General features: G+C 48.3%; 1 protein-coding gene across 1 annotated transcript in view; it reads left to right on the forward strand.

Moving 5' to 3' along the window:
- KAT2B (lysine acetyltransferase 2B) overlaps positions 1-25,585 on the forward strand; it is a 53,557-nt gene that overhangs the window by 18,316 nt on the left and 9,656 nt on the right. Inside the window, exons 4-12 of the mRNA XM_054161237.1 lie at positions 73-162; positions 3,347-3,528; positions 7,137-7,328; positions 8,687-8,793; positions 11,273-11,398; positions 14,059-14,195; positions 16,060-16,268; positions 17,897-18,023; positions 24,330-24,440. Of these exons, the coding sequence (XP_054017212.1) occupies positions 73-162; positions 3,347-3,528; positions 7,137-7,328; positions 8,687-8,793; positions 11,273-11,398; positions 14,059-14,195; positions 16,060-16,268; positions 17,897-18,023; positions 24,330-24,440 (1,281 nt within the window). The remainder of the gene's footprint in view (positions 1-72; positions 163-3,346; positions 3,529-7,136; positions 7,329-8,686; positions 8,794-11,272; positions 11,399-14,058; positions 14,196-16,059; positions 16,269-17,896; positions 18,024-24,329; positions 24,441-25,585) is intronic.

Below are 25,585 nucleotides of genomic sequence, written 5' to 3' on the forward strand. Positions count from 1 at the left end.
TGTGCACTTGAGACTCCCCCTGACCCCATGTATGTACAACTGAAAGCAGATAATTGTGTGTATTTTTGACAGCTTTTGAGGAAGTGCATTTTACAGATGGGAAAGCCTGTGGTAGAGGGATCCTTGGAAAGCCCACCATTTGAGAAACCCAGCATTGAACAGGTAGGGAGGCAAAATGTGGGACTGGTTGGTGGGGAGGGGTTGTTTTTCAGCTGGGGGGTGGTTTGGTTGGGTGCTTTGGGATTTTGGTGTGATGTGGGTTTGGCCTTTTTTATTATTTGTATTGGGTTTGGGGTTTTTTGTTTTAAAGATATGATAGCATGGGGGTTAGGCAGTTTGCAGATATTTCTGTGTATTACTTAGGACAAAGTAGGGTACTGTAGGAGACTTCTGCTGCTGCTTCTCCTTTAATGTTGGCACAATAGTTATATTACCTGGAGGTGCTGGAACATGTCCAGAGAAGGGCCACGAGGATGAGCAGAGGGCTGGAGCTGCTCTGCTGTGAGGACAGACTGAGGGAGTTGGGGCTGTTCAGTCTGGAGAAGAGAAGGCTCTGAGGAGACTTAATTGTGGCCTTCCAGTATCTGAAGGGGGTCTACAAGAAGGCTGGGGAGGGACTTTTGAGGGTGTCAGGGAGTGATAGGACTGGGGGGAATGGAAAAAGACCTAGAACTGGGTAGATTCAGCTTGGATGTTAGGAAGAAGTTCTTCCCTGTGTGGGTGGTGAGTCACTGGAACAGGTTGCCCAGGGAGGTGGTGGAAGCCTCATCCCTGGAGGTTTTTAAGGCCAGGTTGGATGTGGCTGTGAGCAACCTGATGTGGTGTGAGGTGTCCCTGCCCATGGCAGGGGGGTTGGAACTGGCTGATCCTTGGGATCCCTTCCAACCCTGACAATTCTCTGATCACTCATCTCATGCTTTAATGAAAGTGACTTTTTTCTTGTGGTTTTAGAGAATGAACTTGGGATACTGTTTCTGTGTGCAGCAGTTCTAATCTTCCTTTGTTTCAAGTGATGAAAAATGCTGTTGAAGTGTTTTGAAATCCAGTGTTAAACTGAGCCTTGTTTTCTCTAAATCAATGAAAATGTTGCAGGCCAGTTCAGTGAGATCATAGCCTTCTCTTTCAGTGGGTACACAACACAAAACAAAGCCAAAGCCAAAGAATAACTGAGGCTTTTGTAGCACTCAGTGCATGGGGAACATCTGAAGAAATTCAGATTTTGATTAAGCCAGCTCCTGAGAATCACAGAATCACAGAATTGCAGGGGCTGGAAGGGACTCAAAAGCTCATCCAGTCCAAGCCCCCTGCCAGAGCAGGAGCACCTACACCAGATTACAGAGGAACACATCCAGGTGAGTTTTGAATAGCTCCAGAGAATGAGACTCCACAACCCCCCTGGGCAGCCTGTGCCAGAAGGCAGTTTTTGTTCACAAGTAGGTCCATTAGCCCCAGTGAGAATGGGCAGAGGCTTGCAGACCTCACTGAAGCAGGAGGTTGGTGTTTCCCATCAGTGGATGAATGGATGCTCTGTTCTTAAAAAGGGTCTTTTAAATGTGAAGACTTTTAGGTGTAGTAACTATTTTCTTGCCACTCTCACATCCTCACTCTCACAGCCACATCCAATCTGAATCTACCTACTTCTAGGTTTGCTCCATTCCCCCCAGTCCTATCACTCCCTGACACCCTCAAAAGTCCCTCCCCAGCTTTCTTGTAGTCCCCTTCAGATACTGGAAGGCCACAATAAGGTCTCCTAGGAAGCTTCTCTTCTCCAGACTGAACAGCCCCAACTCCCTCAGTCTGTCTCCATAGCAGAGCAGCTCCAGCCCTCTGATCATCCTCCTGGCCCTTTTCTGGACACCTTCCAGCACCTCCAGATCCTTCTTGTACTAGGGGCTCTGGAACTGGACACAGTGCTCCAGTTGGGGTCTCAGCAGAGTGGAATAGAGGGGGAGAATCAGCTCCCTTGACTGCCTGGCTACACTTGTCATGATGCAGCCCACAATGTGATTGGCTTTCTGGGCTGCAAGTGCACACTGGTGGCTCATGTTGAGCTTCCACCAAGCCAGTCCCTGTTGGTGCTTGGAATTGCCCAAAGACTTACAGACTTAAGGACTAAAACTCCACAGGTCCTAATCTACTATTGAAAACTAGCTGGAGAAGTTTATAAGTGATATTTAACTTACAGAGGAAACAAATCATGCAGTATGGTTATCAGCAAAGTTGTTCATATGTGAGCATATGGAGTAAAACCTGCTGCATCTTTCTCTCTTCCCTGATTTAATCTTTTTTTCTTTACCTTTGAGAAGCAAGTTAAAATGTAGACTTTTCCTTCTCTCCCTTTAAGTCAGCTTCTGGAGGTGGATAGAATAAACACGCCTGGATGTACCTGCTGCTGTGTACAAGTAGTGGAGTCCAAGGGCATGAGATTTAACACATCTAAGCACCAGGGTGTACACACTGGGCACAACAACCCCATGCAGTGCTACAGGCTGGGGTCGGAGTGGCTGGAGAGCAGCCAGGCAGAGAGGGAACTGGGGGTGGTGGCTGACAGCAGCTGAACATGAGCCAGCAGTGTGCCCAGGTGGGTAAGAAGGCCAATGGCATCCTGGCCTGGATCAGGAACAGTGTGGCCAGCAGGAGCAGGGAAACCATTGTGTCCTGTACTCAGCACTGGTTAGGCCACACCTTAAGCACTGTGTCCAGTTCTGGGCCCCTCAGTTTAAGAAGGAGATTGAGACACTTGAATGTATCCAGAGAAGGGCAATGAGGCTGGGGAGAGGTCACAAACAGAGCCCTGTGAGGAGGGGCCTGAGGGAGCTGGGGGTGTTTAGCCTGAAGAAGAAGAAGCTCAGGGGAGACCTTATTGCTGTCTACAACTACCTGAAGGGAGGTTGTAGCCAGGTGGGAGTTGGTCTCTTCTCCCAGGCAACCAGCACCAGGACAAGAGGACACAGTCTCAAGCTGTGCAGGGGGAAGTTTAGCCTTGATCTCTGAAAGAAGCTCTTCCCAGCAAGAGAGACTGGCCAGTGGAATGTGCTGCCCAGGGAGGTGGTGGGGTCGATGTCCCTGGAGATGTTTAAGAACAGCCTGGATGAGGCACTTAGTGCCATGGTCTACTTGATTAGATAGGGTTGGGTGATTGGTTGGATTGGTCTGGGAGGTCTCTTCCAACCTGGTTGATTCTGTGAGCAGTTAAGAGAGGAAGGTGTTCTTGGTCTCTGGTACTTGTTTCCTCTCCCACGTAATGCAAGCTCAGAGTCGATAAGCACGAAGGGAGCAGTGTCGAGGTTCACCCCTGCAGTAAATGTTGGCTGAATAACTAACCCACCATTTTCTCCTTTCCAAGGGTGTGAACAATTTCGTGCAGTACAAATTCAGCCATTTACCCTCCAAGGAGAGGCAAACCATAGTGGAGCTGGCTAAAATGTTTCTGAACCGCATTAACTACTGGCACCTGGAGACTCCTTCTCAGCGGAGACTGAGGTCACCCAACGATGACATTGCGGCTTATAAAGTGAATTACACCAGGTAATGCTGCTCCTGCTTCCTACAAGTCTTGCTCACAAGCATGTCATCTGCCTGCCTCAGGTGCTCCTTGTGGAGTTTTCAGCCATAAACACCATTACATGAAAACCTGAGGATTTCAGTGAGGCCACAGCAGAGTTTAACACTCACACTTGCGTTTTGAGAGCTGTGCTTCACCGGCCGAGAACACTCAGTAGAGGCTGCAGGCATCTGTATCTAGCAATGCTTTTGCATGCTCCATGGAGGGAGGTGGCAGCCAGGTGGGGGCTGGTCTCTTCTCCCAGGCAACCAGCTACAGAACAAGCTGTGTTCAGGCTTGATCTTTGGAAGAAGCTCTTCCCAGAAAGAGAGCTTGGCCATTGGAATGGACTGCCCAGGGAGGTGGTGGGGTCAGTGTCCCTGGAGGAATCACACAGAATCAACCAGGTTGGAAAAGATCTCACAGATCATCCAGTCCAACCTATTACCTGGTACCTAACACCTCAGGACAACTAAACCATGGCTCCAGGTGCCACATCCAGTCCTTTTTTGAACACCTCCAGGGACAGGGACTCCACCACCGTCAGACTTCACCACCACAGTGAAAGAAAAGCCTGGATGAGGCACTTGGTGCCATGGTCTAGTTGATTAGATAGTGTTGGGTGACTGGTTGGACTGGATGATCTTGGAGGTCTTTTCCAGCTTGGTTGATTCTGTGATTCTGTGTTTGCAGAGCTGCTCTCAGTCTTTTCAGACAGGAACCTGGTGTAAGATCCTTATTTTGTGTACTAAAATTTTGGGTAATTTCTTACTCAGCCCTAAAAAGAGGAAAACAAAAACCCTAAACACAACAGTAAATATTGAACAGCATCACAGTTTGAAACCAAATCATGAAAGATTTGAAATGCTAAATGGGGAATAGCTATTATTAGATGCCTTGAAATGCTAAGTTCTTGTTATGACATTTTAATATGTTGTCAGCATTCAAAGGAATAACTTAGTCACTGAAGGAAGAAGAGCTCGGATAAGAAGCAAGATCTTTCTTACTTTTGCTTTTCTTGTACCAGTAGTGCAACACCTCTTCTGGTTAGCATGGTGACAGCAGTAAAGGTTCCTGCTGGTGCAGGCGACAGTCACTGTGCCACAGGTGAGCACAGGCAGCCAAGGTCTCTGGCAGCACACCTCATCTCCCCAGGAACACTCAGGGACAATTTTCCTGGTTGAGGATGGGCACCACCTTCTGCTCACTTGCCTGATGGCCTTTCCCCAGGCAAACCTCAGATCCATGAGGTAGAGCAGCAAACCCTGGTGTGAGTTGAGATTGTGGCTGAAGACAGTCTGCTGTCGAGAGAGCTGCCCTGTGCCTGTGTCTGAGTGGGATGCTCTCAGGTGGCCTGTCTCCTCAAACAGCTATCTGCTGTAAAGATCAATTACTGATAATCCATGGGGCTCCTAAGACCATATCTGGGGGGTCTTTGGCCTCTGTTTGTTTGTGACAGAGATATTAGGTAGCCCTAATTGGAGGGGACAGAATGGCAGTCCAGTTGTACTGGAATTGGGCTAGTTAAAGTGTCACTCCTGGGAGACTTGGCTGAGACCCCTGAAGGTTGTGCAGCCATTCAGTGAGACTTGGACAGACTGAGAGCTGGGCAGAGAGGAGCCTAATGAAGTCCAACAAGGATAAGTGCAGAGTCCTGCATCTGGGAAGGAAGAATAAACTGAGCCAGTACAGGTTGGGAGGGGATCTGCTGGAGAGCAGCCCTGTGGAGAAGGAGCTGGGAGTGCTGGTGGACAACAAGTTCTGCATGGGACAGCAATGTGCCCTGGTGGCCAGGAAGGCCAATGGGATCCTGGGCTGCATTCAGAGCAGTGTGTCCAGCAGATCCAGGGAGGTTCTTCTCCCCCTCTACTCTGCCCTAGTGACACCTCAGTTGGAATATTGCATCCAATTCTGGGCTCCCCAGTTCAGGAGGGACAGGGATCTGCTGGAGAGAGTCCAACAGAGGGCTACCAGGATGATGAAGCGATGGGAGCACTGCCTGATGAGGAGAGGCTAAGAGCCCTGGGGCTGTTCAGTCTGCAGAAAACTGAGAGGGGATTTAATCAATGTCTATCAATATCTGCGGGCTGGGTGTCAAGAGGGAGGGGACAGGCTCTGCTCAGCTGCACCCTGGGATAGGACAAGGGGTAGTGGATGTAAACTACAACACAGAAGGTTCCACCTCAACATGAGGAGGAACTTCACTGTGAGGGTCCCAGAGCACTGGAACAGGCTGCCCAGAGAGGTTGTGGAGTCTCCTCCTCTGGAGACTTTCAAGCCCTGTCTGGATGCTTTCCTGTGTGACCTGCACTAGATTATATAGCTGGGATCCTTTTATGTCTACATGAAGAAATTTAGAGGACTAAAGAGGGAACATGAGCCAAGCTAAGGGTATTTTGAGTTGCAAGCTGGAGACTTGGAAAACTGAATGAACAAGCAGTGGAGAGAATCCCTGATATCAACTTGAATTTTATGTGATCTGTGATTCTTGTCTGAAAGAAGAGAAAGAATATATGGAGACTTGAAAGTACTGGCTGTCATGGCTTTAAATAAACTGGGCAATATAAATGCTGCTTAACTCTGTCCAGATTTGGTGTGGAACTGATTAGTATGGTCATCACAGTACCACAGTACATTTGAGGTTGGAAGGGACCTCCAGAGATCATTGAGTCCAACCCCCCTGCCAGAGCAGCATCACCCAGGGCAGTCTGCACAGGAATGCAGCCAGGTGGGGTCTGAATGTGTCCAGAGAAGGAGACTCCACAACCTCTCTGGGCAGCCTGCTCCAGTGTTCTGTCACCCTGACTGCAAAGAAGTTTCTCCTCATGTTGAGCTGAAACCTTCTATGTTCCAGCTTGTCCCTGGTATTCCTTGGTGGCTTATTGTGCACCACCAAAAAGAGCTTAGCCCCCTCCACTTGACACCCACCCCTCAGATACTGATAGACATTGATCAGATCCCCTTGCATTCTTCTCTTCCCCAGATGATCAGATCCCCTTGCATTCTTCTCTTCCCCAGACTAAACAGCCCCAGGGCTCTCAGTCTCTCTTCACAGGGTAGGTGCTCAAGTGCCCTAATCATCCTCCTGGCTCTCTATTGGACTCTCTCCAGCAGGTCTCTGTCTCTCCTGACCTGGGGAGCCCAAAACTGGACACAGGATTGCAGCTGTGGTCTCAGCAGGGCAGAGCAGAGCAGAGGGGGAGAAGAACCTCCCTAGCCCTGCTGGCCACACTTTTCTTGCTGCCCCCCAGGATCCCATTGGCTCTCTTGGCCACAAGGGCACATTGCTGGTACTGATCCTTGGGGAGCACCACTGGCCACAGGCCTCCAAGTTGACTCTGTGCCACTGCTGACAACCCTCTGAGGTTGTCAAGCCAGTGTTCAGTCCATCTCACAGACCAGCCGTGTGTGCCACCTTTCCTGAGCTTTTCTGTGAGGATGTTATGGGAGACACTATCACAAGCCTCACTGAAGTCAAGTTACCATGCTGTTCTCAGCCTCCTTCTAAATGGTTTGGGTAGTGGTTCTATTGCATTAATACATATGTTAGACAATCATAATTATGTGTTTTGGTTTTTCCCCCCCTTTACAGGTGGCTTTGTTATTGCAATGTCCCTCAGTTCTGTGACAGTCTACCTCGGTATGAAACCACCCAGGTGTTCGGTAGGACATTGCTTCGCTCTGTTTTTACTGTCATGAGAAGACAGTTGCTGGAGCAGGCCAGGCAAGAGAAAGACAAGCTTCCTCAAGAGAAACGGACACTAATCCTCACCCATTTTCCAAAGTAAGGGCTCCCAGTGTGCCTGCATTCAGGGTTAACCAGCAGTGAGCAGCTTGGGCAAGGACAGGGAAAAGTCACCTGCGGCTTCAAATGGTGATCAGGGGGTGGATCATCTCTCCTGTAAAGACAGGCTGAAGGACCAAGGGTTGCTCAGGCTGGAGAAGAGAAGGCTCTGGCTTTCCAGTACCTGAAGGGGGACTATAAAAAAAGCTGGGGGGAGGGACTGCTTCCAAGGGCATGCAGCACTAGGACAAGGGGCAATGATTTCAAACTACAGAAGTGTAGACTTAGATTGGACATTAGGAAGTAAAGTTCTTTACAATGAGGGTGGTGGAATACTGGAACAGGTTGCCCAGGGAGGTATTCCTGGAGATACTCAAGTTCAGGCTTGATGGTGCTCTCAGCACCCTGATCTAGTTGAGATGTCCCTGCTTAGTGCAGGGAGGTTGGAATAGATGACCTTTAAAGGTCCCTTCCAATCCAGTGCATTCTATGATTCATTCTGTGAATAAGATTATGATCTGCCCCCTAAAAAAAGGCATTAACAAAAGTGATTTAGCACCACACTGATACAAGGGGCACATTTGTGGAGGAAGGATGTGTGCCTATGCCTCTGTGTTGCCACTGCCCCATACAGCTTAAATGAGTAATTTGAAAAGCATTAGTAAGAAGTTCCTCCCATGAGGGTGGTGAGACACTGGCACAGGTTGCCCAGGGAGGTGGTGGAAGCCTCATCCCTGGAGGTTTTGAAGGCCAGGCTGGATGTGGCTGTGAGCAACCTGCTGTAGTGTGAGGTGACCCTGTCCATGGCAGGGGGTTTGGAACTGGATGATCTTTGTGGTCCCCTCCAACCCTAACAATTCTATGATTCTAATGAAATGTTGGAGCAGGACAGTTAAAAGAAGGAAAGTATCTTCCTAAGAGCACTGCTGATAGAACTAACACTGGGATTTTATTACTGTGTAAGAGACAGAAACCAAGTGCATCTGCAAAGCTCTGCCTTGTCAAAATAGACAATTATGGCATCTCTCAACTTACAGCTTTCTTGTTAGTGCACAGGCTTGTTCTGTAAAAGCAGTTTGTAACTGCTTCTGCATTTGCATATCAGATAAATATTGCTTATAATCAAAGCTGAATTTTCACAGGTGAAAGCACTCCACAGAATTAAGATACTCAATAGCTACTCTGCCTTGTGATTTGGTGTGCATTTGTGTTTCTTTAAGGAAGAGCAGAAGAGCAGCATTTTCTTACTGAATCAGGAAATATTTTGAAGTTGGAATAGGTTGAAAATGTGTATCCTGAAAAAGAGCATGTTTTGAATGGTCCTCTTGAGTTAATATTTCACCTGGCTTTGTGCCTAGGTTTCTGTCAATGCTGGAAGAAGAAGTGTACAGCCCGAATTCTCCCATTTGGGATCAGGATTTCATGGTGTCTAGTTCCCAAACTGGACAGCTAGGAATCCAGACAGGTAATCTGCATTTAGTGGTGGATTGGGAAACACCTGAGTAAAAAGACAAACCTGTACAAGTGATGCATTCTCAGCAATATGACCTAGATATGCAGCTTAATAAATAGGAGCCTATACTATGTCTGATCCTCTGCTGCTTCCTCATGTAAGATCCCATTGTGATGACGAAATGCAGCTAGCTGAGGTGTTAATAGAGCAGGCTGAGTACTGAGGCAAATCATCTGAGCATTCGGGTGCACAAGTGCAGTTCAGCTTTGGCAAGTGACAATAGTCAGGGAGTAAATGGCCACAGGGGGTCCCCTGCTGCACAGTGGTCTGCTTGCATGGGGACCCATGCCAGCCCTTCATCTCCTGAGCACTAGAGAAGTAGGAACCTTCCATGTCAGATGTCTCATTGCCTTTGCACCCCCTTTTGATTACCCTGGGGCTTTTTTATAGTTTTCCCATGCCTTTGTTTCTTATTCATGTGCCTCACTAGCTATTCTGCAGCTTTGCTTTTCTTCTCAGGGCACTGAAGTGTAAGTCATCCCTTCAACTGTAGGGAGACACTGATGATGGCTCTCAGTTTCCCCTTCTCCTCTTCTGTCCTGCTCACAAGTATTTGAAATCCATTTTTGCAGCTCAGGGGTTGACTGCAATTCCCAGGTGTTTGATTCAGTGTTTTGTACGAGTCAGCGATTTGAAAAGTTGTTGCTTATCAGCTGAGCAAACCATCATGTCAGCACTTTGTCTGACAGTAAATTTCCTGGAGGATTAGTGAAATTCCACTGCAACAGATACAAGCTTTTTGTTTGGTGAGAGAGTCCTGGTCTGCACTGTGAGCTGGTGAATTCACAGGATCACAGAGTGTTAGGGGTTGGAAGGGACCTCCGGAGATCATCGAGCCACGAGTTCATTGCAGCACTAAAACCATGCTGCTCTTAGAGCTCACTGTGTCATGGGCATTTCTGCAGTACCCCAACTGGCTGAGCAGCCATCCCAAGAGATCTGGACAGGCTGAGAGCTGGGTGCAGGAAAACCTCATGAAGTTCAACAAGGACAAGTGCATCTGGGGAGGAATAGCAGCAGGCACCAGGACCCTGTTTTCACAGAGAAAGACCTTGGGGTGCTGGTGGACAGCAAGTTCTGCATGGGACAGCAATGTGCCCTTGTGGCCAAGAGAGCCAATGGGATCCTGGGGGGCAGCAAGAAAAGTGTGGCCAGCAGGGCTAGGGAGGTTCTTCTCTCCCTCTGCTCTGCTCTGCTCTGCCCTGCTGAGACCACAGCTGCAATCCTGTGTCCAGTTTTGGGCTCCCCAGGTCAGGAGAGACAGACCTGCTGGAGGGAGTCCAAGGGAGAGCCAGGAGGATGATTAGGGGACTTGAGCATCTCCCCTGTGAAGAGAGACTGAGAGCCCTGGGGCTTTTTAGTCGGGAAGAGAAGACTGAGAGGGGATCTGATCAATGTCTATCAGTATCTGAGGGGTGGGTGTCAAGTGGAGGGGGCCAAGCTCTTTTTGGTGGTGCACAGTAATAAGCCAAGGAACACCAGGGACAAGCTGGAACATAGAAGGTTTCAGCTCAACATGAGGAGAAACTTCTTTGCAGTCAGGGTGACAGAACACTAGAACAAGGTGCCCAGAGAGGTTGTGGAGCCTTCTTTTCTGGACACATTCAAGACCCACCTGGCTGCATTCCTGTGCAGACTCCCCTGGGTGATGCTGCTCTGGCAGGGGGGTTGGACTCAATGATCTCTGGAGGTCCCTTCCAACCTCTGATGTACTGTGGTACTGTGATAGTTTATTTTAATGCACACCTTTTAAGCACTGGGTGTTGGTGGTGATGACAGCAGGAGAAAGGCATGCAGAGGGAATGACTGCAGGTGTTCAGACTGTGAGCTGTCATCTCAACATTGCCCTCACTGTCTGCCTGCCAAAAATCTTGCCACAGCTGAACTTGGGAAGAGTTTTGTTTTGTTTTTAATGTTAGAATTGTTAGTCTGTAGCTTTTGAAAACAATAACCTTCTCAATTGGTGCAACAGCTTCTTCTCCCTTTATTGAGTGTGGTTTGTCCTGCAAGTCTTTGAACGCTGTTCAAGTGGGTGGCTGAAGCTGAGTGATGAGATTTTGCTTTTCAACAGACCCTTACAAAAAGCCTTTTCATGAAGCTAAATGCCAGCAGGCTTGGCAGACACGTGAAGGAAGTTTGCTTTCTTAGCTTGTGCTCAGCACTGCAGAATAATAAAGCCTGGTATTTGCTGTCTCTGGCAGCCAGCAGTAGTATAGTCCCTCCTTAGGCAGAAGCTTAGAAAGATAGGTCGAGACAAAGCTTGAACTTTGCTTGCAAAATGGTAGCACTGCTTTGTTGCATGACATTAGCTGTTACTTCTCAGATGGTGGGTGTGAAATTGAGTCCAGCATTGCAACAGTCCTTCAGTCAGCACCTTACTGGGTTCCATGTCCTGATTATTTGTTTGCCTTTGTCTTTCATGCCATTGCAGTTATCAATCCACCTCCTGTTGCGAGATCCGTCTCATACAGTGCAAGTCCTTCATCTCTGGAGCAACCCAGCAGTGGCAATATGAGTCCTGCTTGCAAAGTTTCTTCTGCCCTTGACCCAAACCTAGGTAATAAAGAGGGAAACTTGCTTTTTGGCTTCCTCTGTCAATGTTCTGGGGAGTTGCAGTACGTGGTGAGCGTTGCCTTTGCTCTGCAGTAGCAGCCTTGAGGCGTTTTGCTCAAGGACATGCACATATATACTCTTTCTCCACTGTGGTAATGTTTAACTTGCAGAAGTATTGGCCATGGCTGAAAAGAGTCAAGATGAAGAATTGTAGTCAGGAAAGGGGCAAAATCTTGCCTCTCAAATAGCCTGAGGGCATTTCTACAGAGGAGAGTCCAGAGGAGGCCACTGAGATGATCCAAGGGCTGGAGCACCTCTGCTGTGAGGACAGGCTGAGGGTGCTGGGGGTGTTCAGCCTGGAGAAGAGAAGACTCCAAGGGGACCTTAGAACTACCTTCCAATACCTGAAGGGATCCTACAGGAAGGCTGGAGAGGGACTTTTCATGAGGGTGTCTAGAGACAGGACAAGGGGGAATGGTTTGTAGCTGAGGAAGAGCAGGGTTAGACTGGAGCTGAGAAGGAAGTTCTTCAGTACTAGGGTGGTGAGACTCTGGAATGGGCTGCCCAGGGAGGTCATGAATGCCCCACCCTGGAGGTGTTGAAGGCCAGGTTGGATGAAATCTTGAGCAACCTGCTCTGGTGGAAGCTGTCCCTGACCATGGCAGGGTGTTGGAACTGGATGATCTTTAAGGTCCCTTCCACCCCAAACCATTCTATGAATCTATGAAATGAAATTATATTTGTGGGGAGGGAAAGAACCCCAGCTTTGTTTAAATTCAATTGAAGGGGGACAGACTGGTGGCAGAGGCTCTTGAAAAGCATTTTACCTGCAGTACCTGCATTATAAGCCATAATAAGGGTTTAGTTTAAATAAAAGAGTAGAAGGGGCTATTGATTTTTTTCAATTAAAAAAGAAAACAGCAGTAATTTTTCTTGGTTCAAGGTACTGAAATTGTGTCCAAAGACACCAATCAGGTTACATTTAAAACCTGAAAAAGTTACTTGGAGAAAAAGAATTGAGGAATGCATAAATGATCCTGATGATTGCTGTGCCAAACACCTCAGGATTAATGAGCCTGTGGAAGGTTTCTAGGTCAGAGAGGTGATCACAAGCTTATGTATAAAGTAAGTCCTCAAGGAAGGAGGAAAAGCTAAATGAATTCGTAGCCTTGGTGTTAATTGCAGAGTAACTTAAGGTGGATCCTAAACTGCAGCTTTCTTTGAGGGACAGGTTATGAAATGATCTTAGAAGTGAGAGTGAGTAGATTGTATTTGTATTTTGTATTACAGGTGAGCAAAATAAGTAGAAGGTAGTCACTACAAGAAATATGTTTTGTGAGAGAGTTTATACAGAAATATGCAATGAAGTTATTCACCCAGGCTGCCTTTGGAATTACAGAATCACTCAATCTCAGGGGCTGGAAGGGACCTCGAAAGCTCATCGAGTCCAACCCCCCTGCCAAAGCAGGATCTCCTACAGCAGATCACACAGGAAAGCATCCACAAGGGTCTTGAATATCTCCAGAGAGGGAAACTCCACAACCCCCCTGGGCAGCCTGTGCCAGTATCCTCAGTCTCTCCTCATAAGGAAGATGTTCCTCTCCCTTAATCATTATTGTGGCTCTCCACTGGACTCTTTCAAGCAGTTCCCTGAGGTCTTTCCTGAACTGAGGGGCCCAGAACTGGACACAATACTCTAGATGCAGCTTCAGCAGGGCAGAGTAGAGGGGGAGAACAGAACCTTTCTCAACTTACTAACCACAGCCCTTCTGATAAACCCCAGAATGGTATTGACCTTCCTGGCCACCAGAGCACATTGCTGGCAGATGGTGCAGACCTCCCCAGCCAGAGATGCAGCCTTTCATCTCTGACTAGTGCTCACCATTCTGCTTGGAGAGTTGGGTAGGGTGAGTGCTGCTGGCTGGACTGGTGCCCAAACAGCTGCTGGTCCATCTTCCTGGTTGAGCTGGCCAAGCTTCAGCACCCTCCCTTGCACCCTTCTACACAAGCTGCAAACCTCTGCTCCCTGCCCTGGCTGGGGTGCCACACTCTGTGACAAATTCAGCCGATTTCTCTGGTCCCTGGAGGAGAGCCACGGCCGAGCTCAGCATGGAGCTGGGCTGGCTCCCCAGGACTGCCCACAGCTCAGCACCCTGCCAGAGCTGCACCTTGCCCAGCCCCCACACACAGGCTTACCCCACTAACCTACCAGCTAATGGCTTTGTAGCTCATCACTGTATCCCCAGGGTACTTGGCCTTCCCTGGGTACCTGCAGCAAGCCTCAGGCTGCCTGCAGGGGCTGCCACCTACCCTGGCCTGGGCACAGAGCAGGCCAGGGCCTCCCACATGGACACCCCTCAGTGAGCGTGGCGGAAGTGTGCTACAACCACTCCCTGAGGGCTTTTAAAGGTGTTGTTGCCATTGCCCTGGCAATGTCCCTGGCTCTTCATCCTGAAGGAGAGAGCTGTTAGCTCCTGGTGGGTGTCTCTGCTCCCCTAGCATTTCCCTACCAGAGGGAAAGCACAGGAGATCTCCTGTTTGCCAAGATCTACCGCTCAGCTGCTGGCCAGGCCAGTTCTAAAGAGGCCACTCCTGGCAACTGACTGTTAGTTAATTCTGATTATGGTTGGGTTGTTTCTAATTTGTCCTGGTTTTATTGTATAGGGGAAAAGAGGAAAAACAACGAACCCTATTCTCTGGAGGATTCCAAAAGGCCAAGGGTTGTAGGAGATATTCCTATCGAGTTAATCAATGAAGTAATGTCGACCATTACGGATCCTGCAGCAATGCTTGGGCCAGAGGTGAGAAATACAGAGAGCTGCTGTTGAAATTAGTCAGGTTGTAACAACTCTGCATGCAGAGAGTGTGGTGAGCTGTGAGTCATGCTGTCAATAACAAAAGCAGACACTTTCAGAGCGTGATTAGGTGAGCAAACACCAAGCGTAGTTCTACCTTTGGTGCCTTGTGTACTGCTTGCAGAGAGACTTGCAAACCAGCAGCAGTAGTAACAAAAGCAGATCCCAGGTTAGTCTTCCCAAGATATTTCTGCTACAGAGCAGTTCCAGGGTGTGCATTTCATTGTTAACCCTAGGTGTAGCTCATGAGAGAAGGTAAACAGGGCGCAAACCCTGCATCAGAATGAAAGGTGGGAATTGAAAACCTCTGTCTAGTGCAAAATGGATGATCCACACCGTGACTTGCACCACCATCCACAGCTGCCCTTTTTCATTCCTTCTGCTGAAAGAGAAAGCCAAACTGAAATGCAAAGTGGTGCCATTGCGCTTTTTAGTTGAGTTTTTGGGGGTGTTTGGGATTTTTTTGTTTGATTGGGGGTTTGTTTGTGGGGTTTTTGTGTGTGGTTGGTTGGAGATTTGTTTGTCTGGGTTTTTGTGTGTGGTTGGTTGGGGATTTGTTTGTCTGGGTTTTTGTGTGTGGTTGGTTGGGGAGTTTTTTGTTTGTGGGGTTTGTGTGTGTGGTTGGTTGGGGATTTTGTTTGTTTGTGGGGTTTGTGTGTGTGGTTGGTTGGAGATTTGTTTGCCTGGGTTTTTGTGTGTGGTTGGTTGGGGAGTTTCTTTGTTTGTGGGGTTTGTGTGTGTGGTTGGTTGGAGATTTGTTTGTCTGGGTTTTTGTGTGTGGTTGGTTGGGGAGTTTTTTGTTTGTGGGGTTTGTGTGTGTGGTTGGTTGGGGATTTGTTTGTCTGGGTTTTTGTGTGTGGTTGGTTGGGGAGTTTTTTGTTTGTGGGGTTTGTGTGTGTGGTTGGTTGGGGATTTTCTTTGTTTGTTTGGGTTTTTGGGGTTTGTTTTGTTTTCCTGGTGTTTTCCTCCCTCTGTTCCCCTTGCCAGGTTATGTTTTGCCAGCAGCTCATTTGCCAAGGCTTAGCTAGAGACTGCTGAAGATTTGGAGCCACCTACATTTCTTACTCAAACTATATGCTGTGACTGATGGCTCTGTGTATTGCAGATGCTGTGCCAGCCTGGCTGTTGGGGCTGGCAGTGACTAGAAAGCCAGCAGCCAAACTTTGCTTTGAAAAGTAAACAGCATGTGCATGTAGGGATGTTTTGGAATTGTAAAATGGTCTGGGGGGGAGAAAAAAAGTGAAATAAATAGTCCAGATTAATTTTCTCTCCATTCAAAGATATGGATGCAATTGCTAGATGTGTAACAGCAAAATCAATAGTAACTTGAATGTTCTTTTAAGGCTCTTCTGGTAGTGGCAGAGACAGTGGAAAGTGCTCCTGAAATGCAGAAGTCTGACCTTACCTACAGCAGCATTCACATGTGTGATCTGTAGCATGCAAAGGTGAATCCACTGCGTTTGTCTAAGCTGCCTAGCATTAAGAAAATATGGAGACTTAGTGGCACAAGCTTCAACTGGCTGACTGCCTTCCCCTGAGAGATGTTGGAGCTTGCTGAGTCACTGCTGTTACCTACTCTTTACCAAAGGAAGTTTGAATAACCCCTGCCCGCTGCACTGTGGGCTTACATCCAGCTTACCCCACAGCGTCACTTCTGCTGCAGCAAAGGTGACCGCTGGGAGCTCTGCCTTTGGAAAAGATGATTCTTATAGAAAAAGAGTGGGTTTCATTTGTTTATTCCTGAAGGCTTTCCCATCAGAGGATGTGAAATCTCCAAAATGTGATTTTGTTCCTCTTTCATGAGGCACAGACCAATTTCCTTTCGGCACACTCGGCCCGGGACGAGGCGGCACGGCTGGAGGAGCGCAGGGGGGTGATCGAATTCCACGTGGTGGGCAACTCCTTGAACCAGAAGCCCAATAAGAAGATCATGATGTGGCTGGTTGGTTTGCAGAATGTGTTCTCCCACCAGCTGCCTCGAATGCCAAAGGAGTACATCACACGCTTGGTCTTTGACCCGTGAGTACTGCTGGAGAGGGATTGAACAGGAGACATCACTCCTTAACCAAGAATGTTGCTCTTCTCTTTGTCAGTGCAAGTGTCCTGCCTTGCTTTGGTTGCTACTGGACTGCAAGCACTTCAGAAAGACCCATTGACTGTAGCAGCATTCACAGGTTGCACATAGAATCATAGAATCAGCCAGGTTGGAAAAGACCTCAGAGATCAGCAAGTCCAACCTATTACCCAATACCTAACACCTTGTGACAACTAGACCAGGGCTCCAAGTGCAACATCCAGTCCTTTTTAAACACCTCCAGGGATGGTGACTCCACCACCTCCCTGGGCAGCACATTCCAATGGCCAATTACTCTTTCTGTGAAGAATTTTCTCCTCACCTCCAGCCTAAACTTCCCCTGGCACAGCTTGAGACTGTGTCCTCTTGTTCTGGCGCTGGTTGCCTGGGAGAAGAGGCCAACCCCCACCTGGCTACAACCTCCCTTGAGGCAGCTGTAGAGAGCAGTAAGATGTTCTCTGAGCCTCCTCTTCTCCCCCAGCTCCCCAGCCTCTCCTTATAGTGCTGTGCTCCAGACCTCTCCCCAGCCTCGTTGCCCTTCTTTGGACACATTCAAGAGTCTCAATGTCCTTCTTAAATTGAGGAGCCCAGAACTGGACACAGGACTCAAGGTGTGGCCTAACCAGTGCAGTGTACAGGGCAGAATGACTTCCCTGCTCCTGCTGGCCACACTATTCCTGATGCAGGCCAGGTTGCCATTGGCCTTCTTGGCCATCTGGGCACATTGCTGGCTTATGCTCAGCTGCTGTCAACCAGTCCCCCCAGGTGCCTCTCTGCCTGACTGCTCTCCAGTCACTCGGACCCCAGCCTGTAGCACTGCATGGGGTTGTTGTGGCCAAAGTGCAGAACCTGGCACTTGGACTTGTTAAATGCCATCATTTTGGACTCCACCCATCTGTCAAGCTCCCTCTGCAGACCCCTTCTGCTCTCCAACAGCTCAACACCTGCTCCCAACTTGGTGTCATCTGCAGACTTTCTCTATGTGCCCTGGTGCCCTGACTGGATTGTGCCGCATACTGAAGTGTGAAGGGAGGGTCTCCTCAAAAGTGTCCAGTTTTCCACCATTGTGTTTCTTGTAGAGTCTGCTTCCTTTTGACCAGTATGTTCCCACAACATTTCTACCACAGCAACTTGGCTATAGAGTACATGTGAGACAACAGGACTCGTTGAGAAGGGACTTGCTGTCCTGTAAACTCCACCGATTTCTAATTTAGTCAGGGCAAAACCATCCTGAGAACTGCACAACTGTCAACAATAGATGCAGTGATAGCAATAGATGTGATAGATGCAGTGAAAGCAATACAGCTCTTCCACATTGGGCATTACCCCTAGTATCAAGGAGTACTTGGCAAGGCCAGGACCTTGCTACCCGAGTGATGAATTTGATGGCAAATTCGATGCGTGACGTTAAAAGAGTAACTGTGCTATAGATACAAGCAGGTAACAGGAGCCTCAAGAGTTGTATCAGCATCATGGAAAGAAGTGAGTCAAGTTTCTCAAATAAAGAGGAAGGTCATGACACTGTATGTACTGTGTGGCTGAATTACAGTGGCTGTTCTTTCTGCCCACCCAGGAAACACAAGACACTTGCATTAATAAAAGATGGTCGTGTGATCGGCGGCATCTGCTTCCGCATGTTCCCCTCCCAGGGATTCACGGAGATTGTCTTCTGTGCTGTGACTTCCAACGAGCAAGTCAAGGTAACAATAATTCTCTGCTAGAGTTTGTTAGCTGTGTTTGAGTCCCATTCCTCCTCTGGAGACTTTCAAGCCCTGTCTGGATGCGTTCCTGTGTGACCTGCACTAGATTATATCGCAGTAGGTTTGAGGTTGGAAGGGACCTCCAGAGATCATCAGGTCCAAGCCCCCTGCCAGAGCAGGATCACCCAGGGTACTCTGCACAGGAATGCAGCCAGGTGGGGTTTGAATGTGGCCAGAGAAGGAGACTCCACAACCTCTCTGGGCAGCCTGCTCCAGGCCTCTGTCACCCTCACTGAGTTTCTCCTCATGTTGAGCTGAAACCTTCTCTGTTCCAGCTTGTACCTGGTGTTCCTTGGCTTATTGCTGTGCACCACTGAAAAGAGCTTGGCCCCCTCCACTTGACACCCACCCCTCAGATACTGATAGACATTGATCAGATTCGCCCTCAGTCTTCTCCAGACTAAACAGCCCCAGGTCTGTGGTCCTGCTCTGGCAGGGGTTTTGGACTTGATCTCTGGAGGTCCCTTCCAGCCCCTAGCATCCTGTGATCCATTCACTACTGCGTAGGCCCTTAACTATATTAGTCACATCTAATACATTGCTGAGCTGCCAAACAGAGTTTGGCAGATACAGTGATTCTGAATATTACACACACACAAATTGGACAAATGTGCCCATTTAGAATCATCAGCACAACAGCAGGATTACATGTAATTAAATAAATGAAGCCTTTCTCAACACAGTAATGGTCAGTAGCCTCCCATTCTTAAGACTGTTCACTCCTCTGCCTCCAGCAATTTCCACTCTGTATTTTAACAGAAGAAGAATAGGTACAATTTGACATCTCAAATAAGCACATGTTCTGTGCTGTACACTTTCCTTGAGTTAATGCCATGAGCTGGATGAGGGCACAGGAGGGTTGTGCTGCCATTCAGCAAGACTTAGACAGGCTGGAAGAAACTGAATGAGGTTCATCAAGGGCAAGTGTAGAGTCTTGCACCTGGGAAAAAAGAACCCTAGATTGGGGACTGACCTTGAGAGCAGTGAAGGGGAAAAGGACCTGAGGGTCCTAGTGGATGGAAGGTTGACCACAAGCCAGCAATGTGCTGTTGTGGCCAAGATGGCTAATGCCATTCTGGGGTGGATTAGAAGGGCTGTGGTTAGTAGGTGGAGAGAGGTTCTCCTCCTCTACTCTGCCCTGGTGAGGCTGCATCTGGAGTATTGTGTCCAGTTCTGGGCCCCTCAGTTCAAAATGGAGCTCAGGGAACTGCTTGAAAGAGTCCAGCACAGAGCCACAAAGATAACTAAGGGAGTGGAACATCTTCCTTATGAGGAGAGCCTGAGGGAGCTGAGGGCTCTGTAGCTTGGAGAGGAGGAGCCTGAGGGTGTCCTCATTCATGTTGATAAAGATGTGCAGGGTGAGTGCCAAGAGGCTGGAGCCAGGCTCTGCTGGGTGATGCCCAATGACAGCACAAGGGGCAGTGGTGGAAGTTGAGCCATAGGAAGTTCTGTGGAAAAATGAAGAAGAATTTTTTCCCTGTGAGGGTGGCAGAACACTGGCACAGGCTGCCCAGGGGGGTTGTGGAGTCTCCCTCTCTGGAGATACTCAAAACCCACCTGGATGTGTTCCTGTGTGACCTGCTGTAGCTGAGCCTGGTCTGGCAGGGGGGGTTGGACTGGAAGATCTTTCGAGGTCCCTTCCAGCCCCTGACATCCTGTGATTCTGTGAAAACATTCTCTGGGTGGTGAGAATTAGTGGTTTGTTGAAAGAATGTAGAGCACTATGAACAGAGGAGTTTCCTGCTGCTCTCCCACGATCTACAGGTAGATCTCTGACCGTTTAATTCAGGAGGTTGCCATTAGATGGTGCTGTAGTTTTGGTGGTGTTTCTTGGTTTGGTTTGGTTTTTTTCCCCTCCAGTTGAAACTGAAACTAGAGGCAGTAGGTGAATTCAATTTAGTTTGTAGAAGTTGAATGTGCAGAAATTGTGTGCCCTGCTTCGAAGGAAAGAGCTCTGAATGTGGAAGGGCAAACAGCAGGATTGAAAATCTGTTACAGTTTTTAGTACTTAAGGTATATTTGGTTTTGTTTGGCTCTGGTGTTAGAAAGCAGTGGCCTGTCATAAAAGCATCAAATCATAGAATCACAGAATGTTAGAGGGTGGAAGGTACCTCAAAAGCTCATCCAATCCAACCCCCTGCCAGAGCAGGATCACCTACATAGGTGGGTTTTGAATATCTCCAGAGAGGGAGACTCCACAACCCCCCTGGGCAGCCTGTGCCAGTCTTCTGTCACCCTCACAGGGGAAAAATCCTTCCTCACATTCATAGAGAACTTCCTATGCCTCAGCTTCCACCATTGCAACTTGTGCTGTCATTGGGTGTCACTGAGCAGAGCCTGGCTCCAGCCTCTGGGCACTCACCCTGCACATCTTTACAAACATGAATGAGGTTACCCTCAGTCTCCTCCTATCCAAGCTAAAGAGCCCTCAACTCCCTCAGGCTCCCCTCCAAAGGTCATCCAATCCAACCTCCCTGCAGTCAGCAGGGACATCCCCAACTAGATCAGGCTGCCCAGGGCCTCATCCAGCCTCACCTTGAATATCTCCAGGAAAGGAGCCTCAACCACCTCCCTGGGCTTTCTGTTCCAGTGTTCCACCACCCTCATAGCGAAGAACTCGTTCCTAACATCCAATCTAAATCTGCCCTTCTCTAGTTTGAAGCCATTGCCCCTTGTCCTGTCCCTGCAGGCCTTTGCAAACAGTCTCTCTCCAGCCTTCCTGTAGCCCTTCAGTTACTGGCAGGCTGCTATTAGGTCTCCTTGGAGCCTCCTCTTCTCCAGGCTGAACAACCCCAGCTCCCTCAGCCTCTCCTCGTAGCAGAGCTGCTCCAAGCCCCTAATCATTTTTGTGGCCCTCCTCTGGACCCTCTCCATTGGGTCCCTGTCCTTCCTCTATCAAGGGCTCCAGACCTGTATGTCAGAATGAATAAATCCTGTGAAGGCTGTAAAAATAATAGGTGAGCAGAAAATGTTTGAAGTGCTGCCATCATAACTGCTGGAATTTTTTTGAGACAAAGTTGACACTTTTTGTCAGATGCTTTAGAATTACAGTGTCTCAAGTGCACAGGAAATTAGGAGCTTGAGTAGCTGGTAAACTTGTAGCCTGTGTTTAAGGGAAATGTTTTTCAATTAACATTTTTCACGCAGAGTTTTCATCCTCTTCAAAAAAACTGACAACCCAAATTTGCAGTTAGAAAGTCTCTCATCATCTCCAGCACATCTGGGTCCTTAGAACTGCTCTGCCAATTAGCAGGTCATCAGTTGTCTAACCACTTCTTTGCATTTGGTGCCAGGCATGATGAGTGCCAGGTTAACAAGTGAACATATGGCTTGAAGAACTTTCTCAGATTCAGAAGTGGTTGCTTTCTGGCATATGAGGTCTAAATCTCAAACATGAGGTCTGAGTCATAGAATCATAGAATTGTTGGAGTAGGAAGGAACCTCAAGGATCATCTAGTCCCAACCCCCCTGCCATGGGCAGGGACACCTCACACTACAGCAGGTTGCTCACAGCCACATCCAGCCTGGCCTTAAACACCTCCAGGGATGAGGCTTCCACCACCTCCCTGGGCAATCTGTTCTCACCACCCTCATGGTGAAAAACTTCTTCCTCACATCCAAGCTGAATCTAGCCATTTCTAGTTTTTTTCCATTCCCCCCAGTCCTATCCCTCCCTGACACCCTAAAAAGTCCCTCCCCAGCTTTCTTGTAGCCCCTTTCAGATACCCATAATAAGGTCTCCTTGGAGCCTTCTCGTCTCCAGGCTGAGCCCCAACTCTCTCAGTCTGTCCTCACAGGAGAGGTGCTCCAGCCCTCCAGTTCAGTTGGTCTCTAATGACATTGCAGTTGGAACATATGCAGGAACAACACACTGTCATGGGCTCTCTGTTTCATATTTCTTCATCTCACATCAGAAAGGGAAGACCATCACTTACCTGGAAATCTGAATAAGTGCAACCTTTTGTTTACTCTGAGGTTGAATGAAAATGGAAACTCCCCCTGTGTGCAGTCAGAAGGCACAGCTATTTGATTATGAACTCAGTCATTTTTTCCTTCTTATGGTAATAACTGCTTCAATATTCCCTTTTATGCCCTGTGATAAATTCAGAGTGTAAGTCCTGTGAGGCAGAGGCTGTTTCTGCTGCAGGTACACAGAACAGGATGAAACAGAGATCTTGGCTCAGAATTGGTTCCTCTAGGAGGAGCAATTTTGGTACCACTGCTGCTTTGCAATTTTTAACTGATAAGGCTAATCATTTTTACTATATACCAGCTCTGCTATTGGTGAAAGCATTAAACATTAATCACTGATATGTAACTTTAGAAGAAAAAGAAATTCCTGTGCAGCTTGAATTACATCTTCCAGGACAATGTATTCTGTGGGGCTCACAGGATGTTAGGGGCTGGAAGGGGTCTCCAGAGATCATCAAGTCCAACCCCCCTGCCAGAGCAGGACCACAGCCTCTAGTGCAGGTCACACAGCAATGGGTCTGGAAAGTCCCCAGAGAAGGAGACTCCATAACCCCTTTGGGGAGCTTCCAGTGCTCTGTGACCTGTAAAGAGCCCCAGGTTTCTCAGCCTCTCATCACAGGGCAGTGTTCCAGTCCCTTGATAATCCTGGTAGCCGTCCATTGAGCTCTCTCAAGCAGATCCTTGTCCCTCCTGAACTGGGGAGCCCAGAGCTGGGTGCAATATTCCAGCTGAGGTCTCACTAGGGCAGTAGAGGGGGAGGAGAACCTCCCTGTGTCTGCTGGACACACTGCTCTGGATGCACCCCAGGATCCCATTGGCCTTAACCATAGAGACAGGAAGCCCGCTAGGCACTAGGCAGTCCAGGAGGTGGACCCTGGAAACTGTAGTCTTTCAAACCCATAATTCTGCTGTCTCTTTATAAGATGGCAGTAAGGCCAAGTTGGTCTCTTTTCTCCCTCCTTTTGGCTTTATGGAGGGTGTCCCTATCTGGTGTCAGGGGTAAGGAGGCTTCTTTGTGGTCTTCAGAGGCCTGACTGATATTCCCTGTGCAATTTCAGCCTGTTTAGGCCTAATGGAAGGGAGACAATGGGGGGCTGGAGGGTGGTATGTGAAAAGGAGCACAGGTTTGTGTCTTAGTCTGGTTGGGGGAAGGGTCTTGAGATTTTTCATGTATCCTGTATATGTATGAGGTGTTAAGGATTCATGTGTTCTGTATTTTCCTGTCCATTTCTGAATACAATCTGTGTTTCTCTCCGATTCAATGACAGCCTCTTTGTTTTACTTCTTTTGGGAGTAAAATTATATCTGTTCCCTCTTTAAACCAAGACAATTTCATTCAAGCTACACCTTGCCTCTGGAGAGAGTCTAGGATTTGTTCTCTTTTAGATTAAAAGTGAATCAGATGCTGGAAGCTGTGATGTCTTGTGTGTCCTGTTGGGTCACCAAGATACCCTTACAAGGCTAAAACCAATTTGCTTTTGAGTATGCCTCAACCAGTTAGTGCTGAGAAAATCTCCTAAATGGAATCATAGAATCAACCAGGTTGGAAAAGACTTCAGAGATCCTCAAGTCCAACCTATGACCTAATACCTAACACCCCATGACAACTAAACCATGGCTTCAGGTGCCATGTCCAATCCCTTTCTGAACACCTCCAGGGACAGTGACTCCACCACCTCCCTGAGCAGCACAGTCTCAATGTCCTTCTTAAATTGAGAGGCACAGGACTCAAGGTGTGGCCTAACCAGTGCTGAGGACAGGACAGAAGGACTTCCCTACTCCTGCTGGCCACACTATTTCTGATGCAGGCCAGGATGCCATTGGCCTTCTTGGCCACCTGGGCACACTGCTGGCTCATGTTCAGCTGCTGTTCACCACTACCTCCAGATCCCTTTCTGCCTGGCAGCTCTCCAGCCATTCTGTGCCCAGCCTGTAGCACTGCATGGGGTTGTTGTGGCCAAAGTGCAGCACCCAGCACTTGGACTTGTTAAATGCCATCCTGTTGGACTCTGCCCATCTGTCCAGCCTGTCAGGGTCCCTCTGCAGAGCTCTCCGACCCTCTAACTGACCTGTCCCCAGCTTGGTGTCATCTGCAAATTTACTGATGATGGACTCAATCCCCTTACCTAGATCATTGAATGAGATGGGGCCCATAGGATCTAGAGGAAATGCTGTGTTTTGAAGAGCACTCTGGGATAACACTCAACCCACTGTTTCTGCAGACCCCAAAGGCTTTGTAATGTGGTTTTTTTTTCCCCCTCGTGTATCACACAGGGATATGGGACTCACCTAATGAACCATCTGAAGGAGTACCACATCAAACACAACATTCTCAACTTCCTCACATATGCAGATGAATATGCCATCGGGTACTTCAAAAAACAAGTAAGTCAGGGGAAGAAATCTCTTGGTGCCAGCGGTTAACGTGTGGCAGTGATGAACAAAGCAACCAGGCCTGATGAGGTAGCTGGGCAAAATGCACAGTGCAATTTTGTGTGGTCTGTTTTTCCTATCTACAAAGTGTGCCCTGTGTGCATCTTGTGTAAAGATGCTGGCTTATAGTGCATTTTCCTTTGAGGTGGGTTGAAATTTCCCCCCCCAGCATTAACTTTGCCAGGCCAGCTCAGCTGAAACTAAATAAATGCTGTATTTACAAGCAAAACTGCAATGAATATGTACAAAATACCCAGGATTTACAATATTTGCAGGTACAAACAGCACAAGACCCTCCCTGGTCAAAGACAAGGGGAAGCTACTAGCTTCTCCTTCCCTGCCTTCCACCACCTCCCTGGGCAACCTGTTCCAGTGTCTCACCACTCTCATGGGGAAGAACTTCTTCCTGACATCCAGTCTGAATCTACCCATTTCTAGTTTTCATCACCCCCAGTCCTATCAATCCCTGACAGCCTAAAAAATCCCTCCCCAGCTTTCTTATGGGAGCCCTTCAGATACTGCAAGGCCACAATAAGGTCTCCTTGGAGCCTTCTCTTCTCCAGACTGAACAGCCCCAACTCTCTCAGTCTGTCTCCATAGCAGAGGAGCTCCAGCCCTCTAATCATCCTCATTGCCCTTCTCTGGACACCTTCCAGCACCTCCAGATCCTTCCTGTACTAGGGGCTCCAGAACTGGACACAGTACTCCAGGTGGGGTCTCACCAGAGCAGGGTAGAGGAGGAGAATCCCTGCCCTCCCCCTGCTGGCTATGCTTCTCTTGCTGCAGCCCAGGATGTGATTTGCTTTCTGGGCTGCAGGTGCACAGTGCTGGCTCATTCTGCTGTGGGTTTGTTTGTCAATGAACTTCATGCACTGCATGAAGCCTGTAGGTTAACTCCAGAGCTCCTCATAGAATTTGTTACCTGCTTTGCCTGCTGCAAATACAAAAGTTTAAACAAAACCCTAAGACAAAATAGATTCTTCTTTTTTTTGGCTTGTGAAATTGCTGCCATCCCAACTTCAACAGCAGCTTTCCTTGACTAACACTTACAGAAGTAGCATCCTTTAATATTCAAATAGCAACTCTGGGGAGAAAAC

The sequence above is a fragment of the Dryobates pubescens genome, chromosome 4 (genome assembly GCF_014839835.1).
Source record: "Dryobates pubescens isolate bDryPub1 chromosome 4, bDryPub1.pri, whole genome shotgun sequence".
NCBI classification, from domain to species: domain Eukaryota; kingdom Metazoa; phylum Chordata; class Aves; order Piciformes; family Picidae; genus Dryobates; species Dryobates pubescens.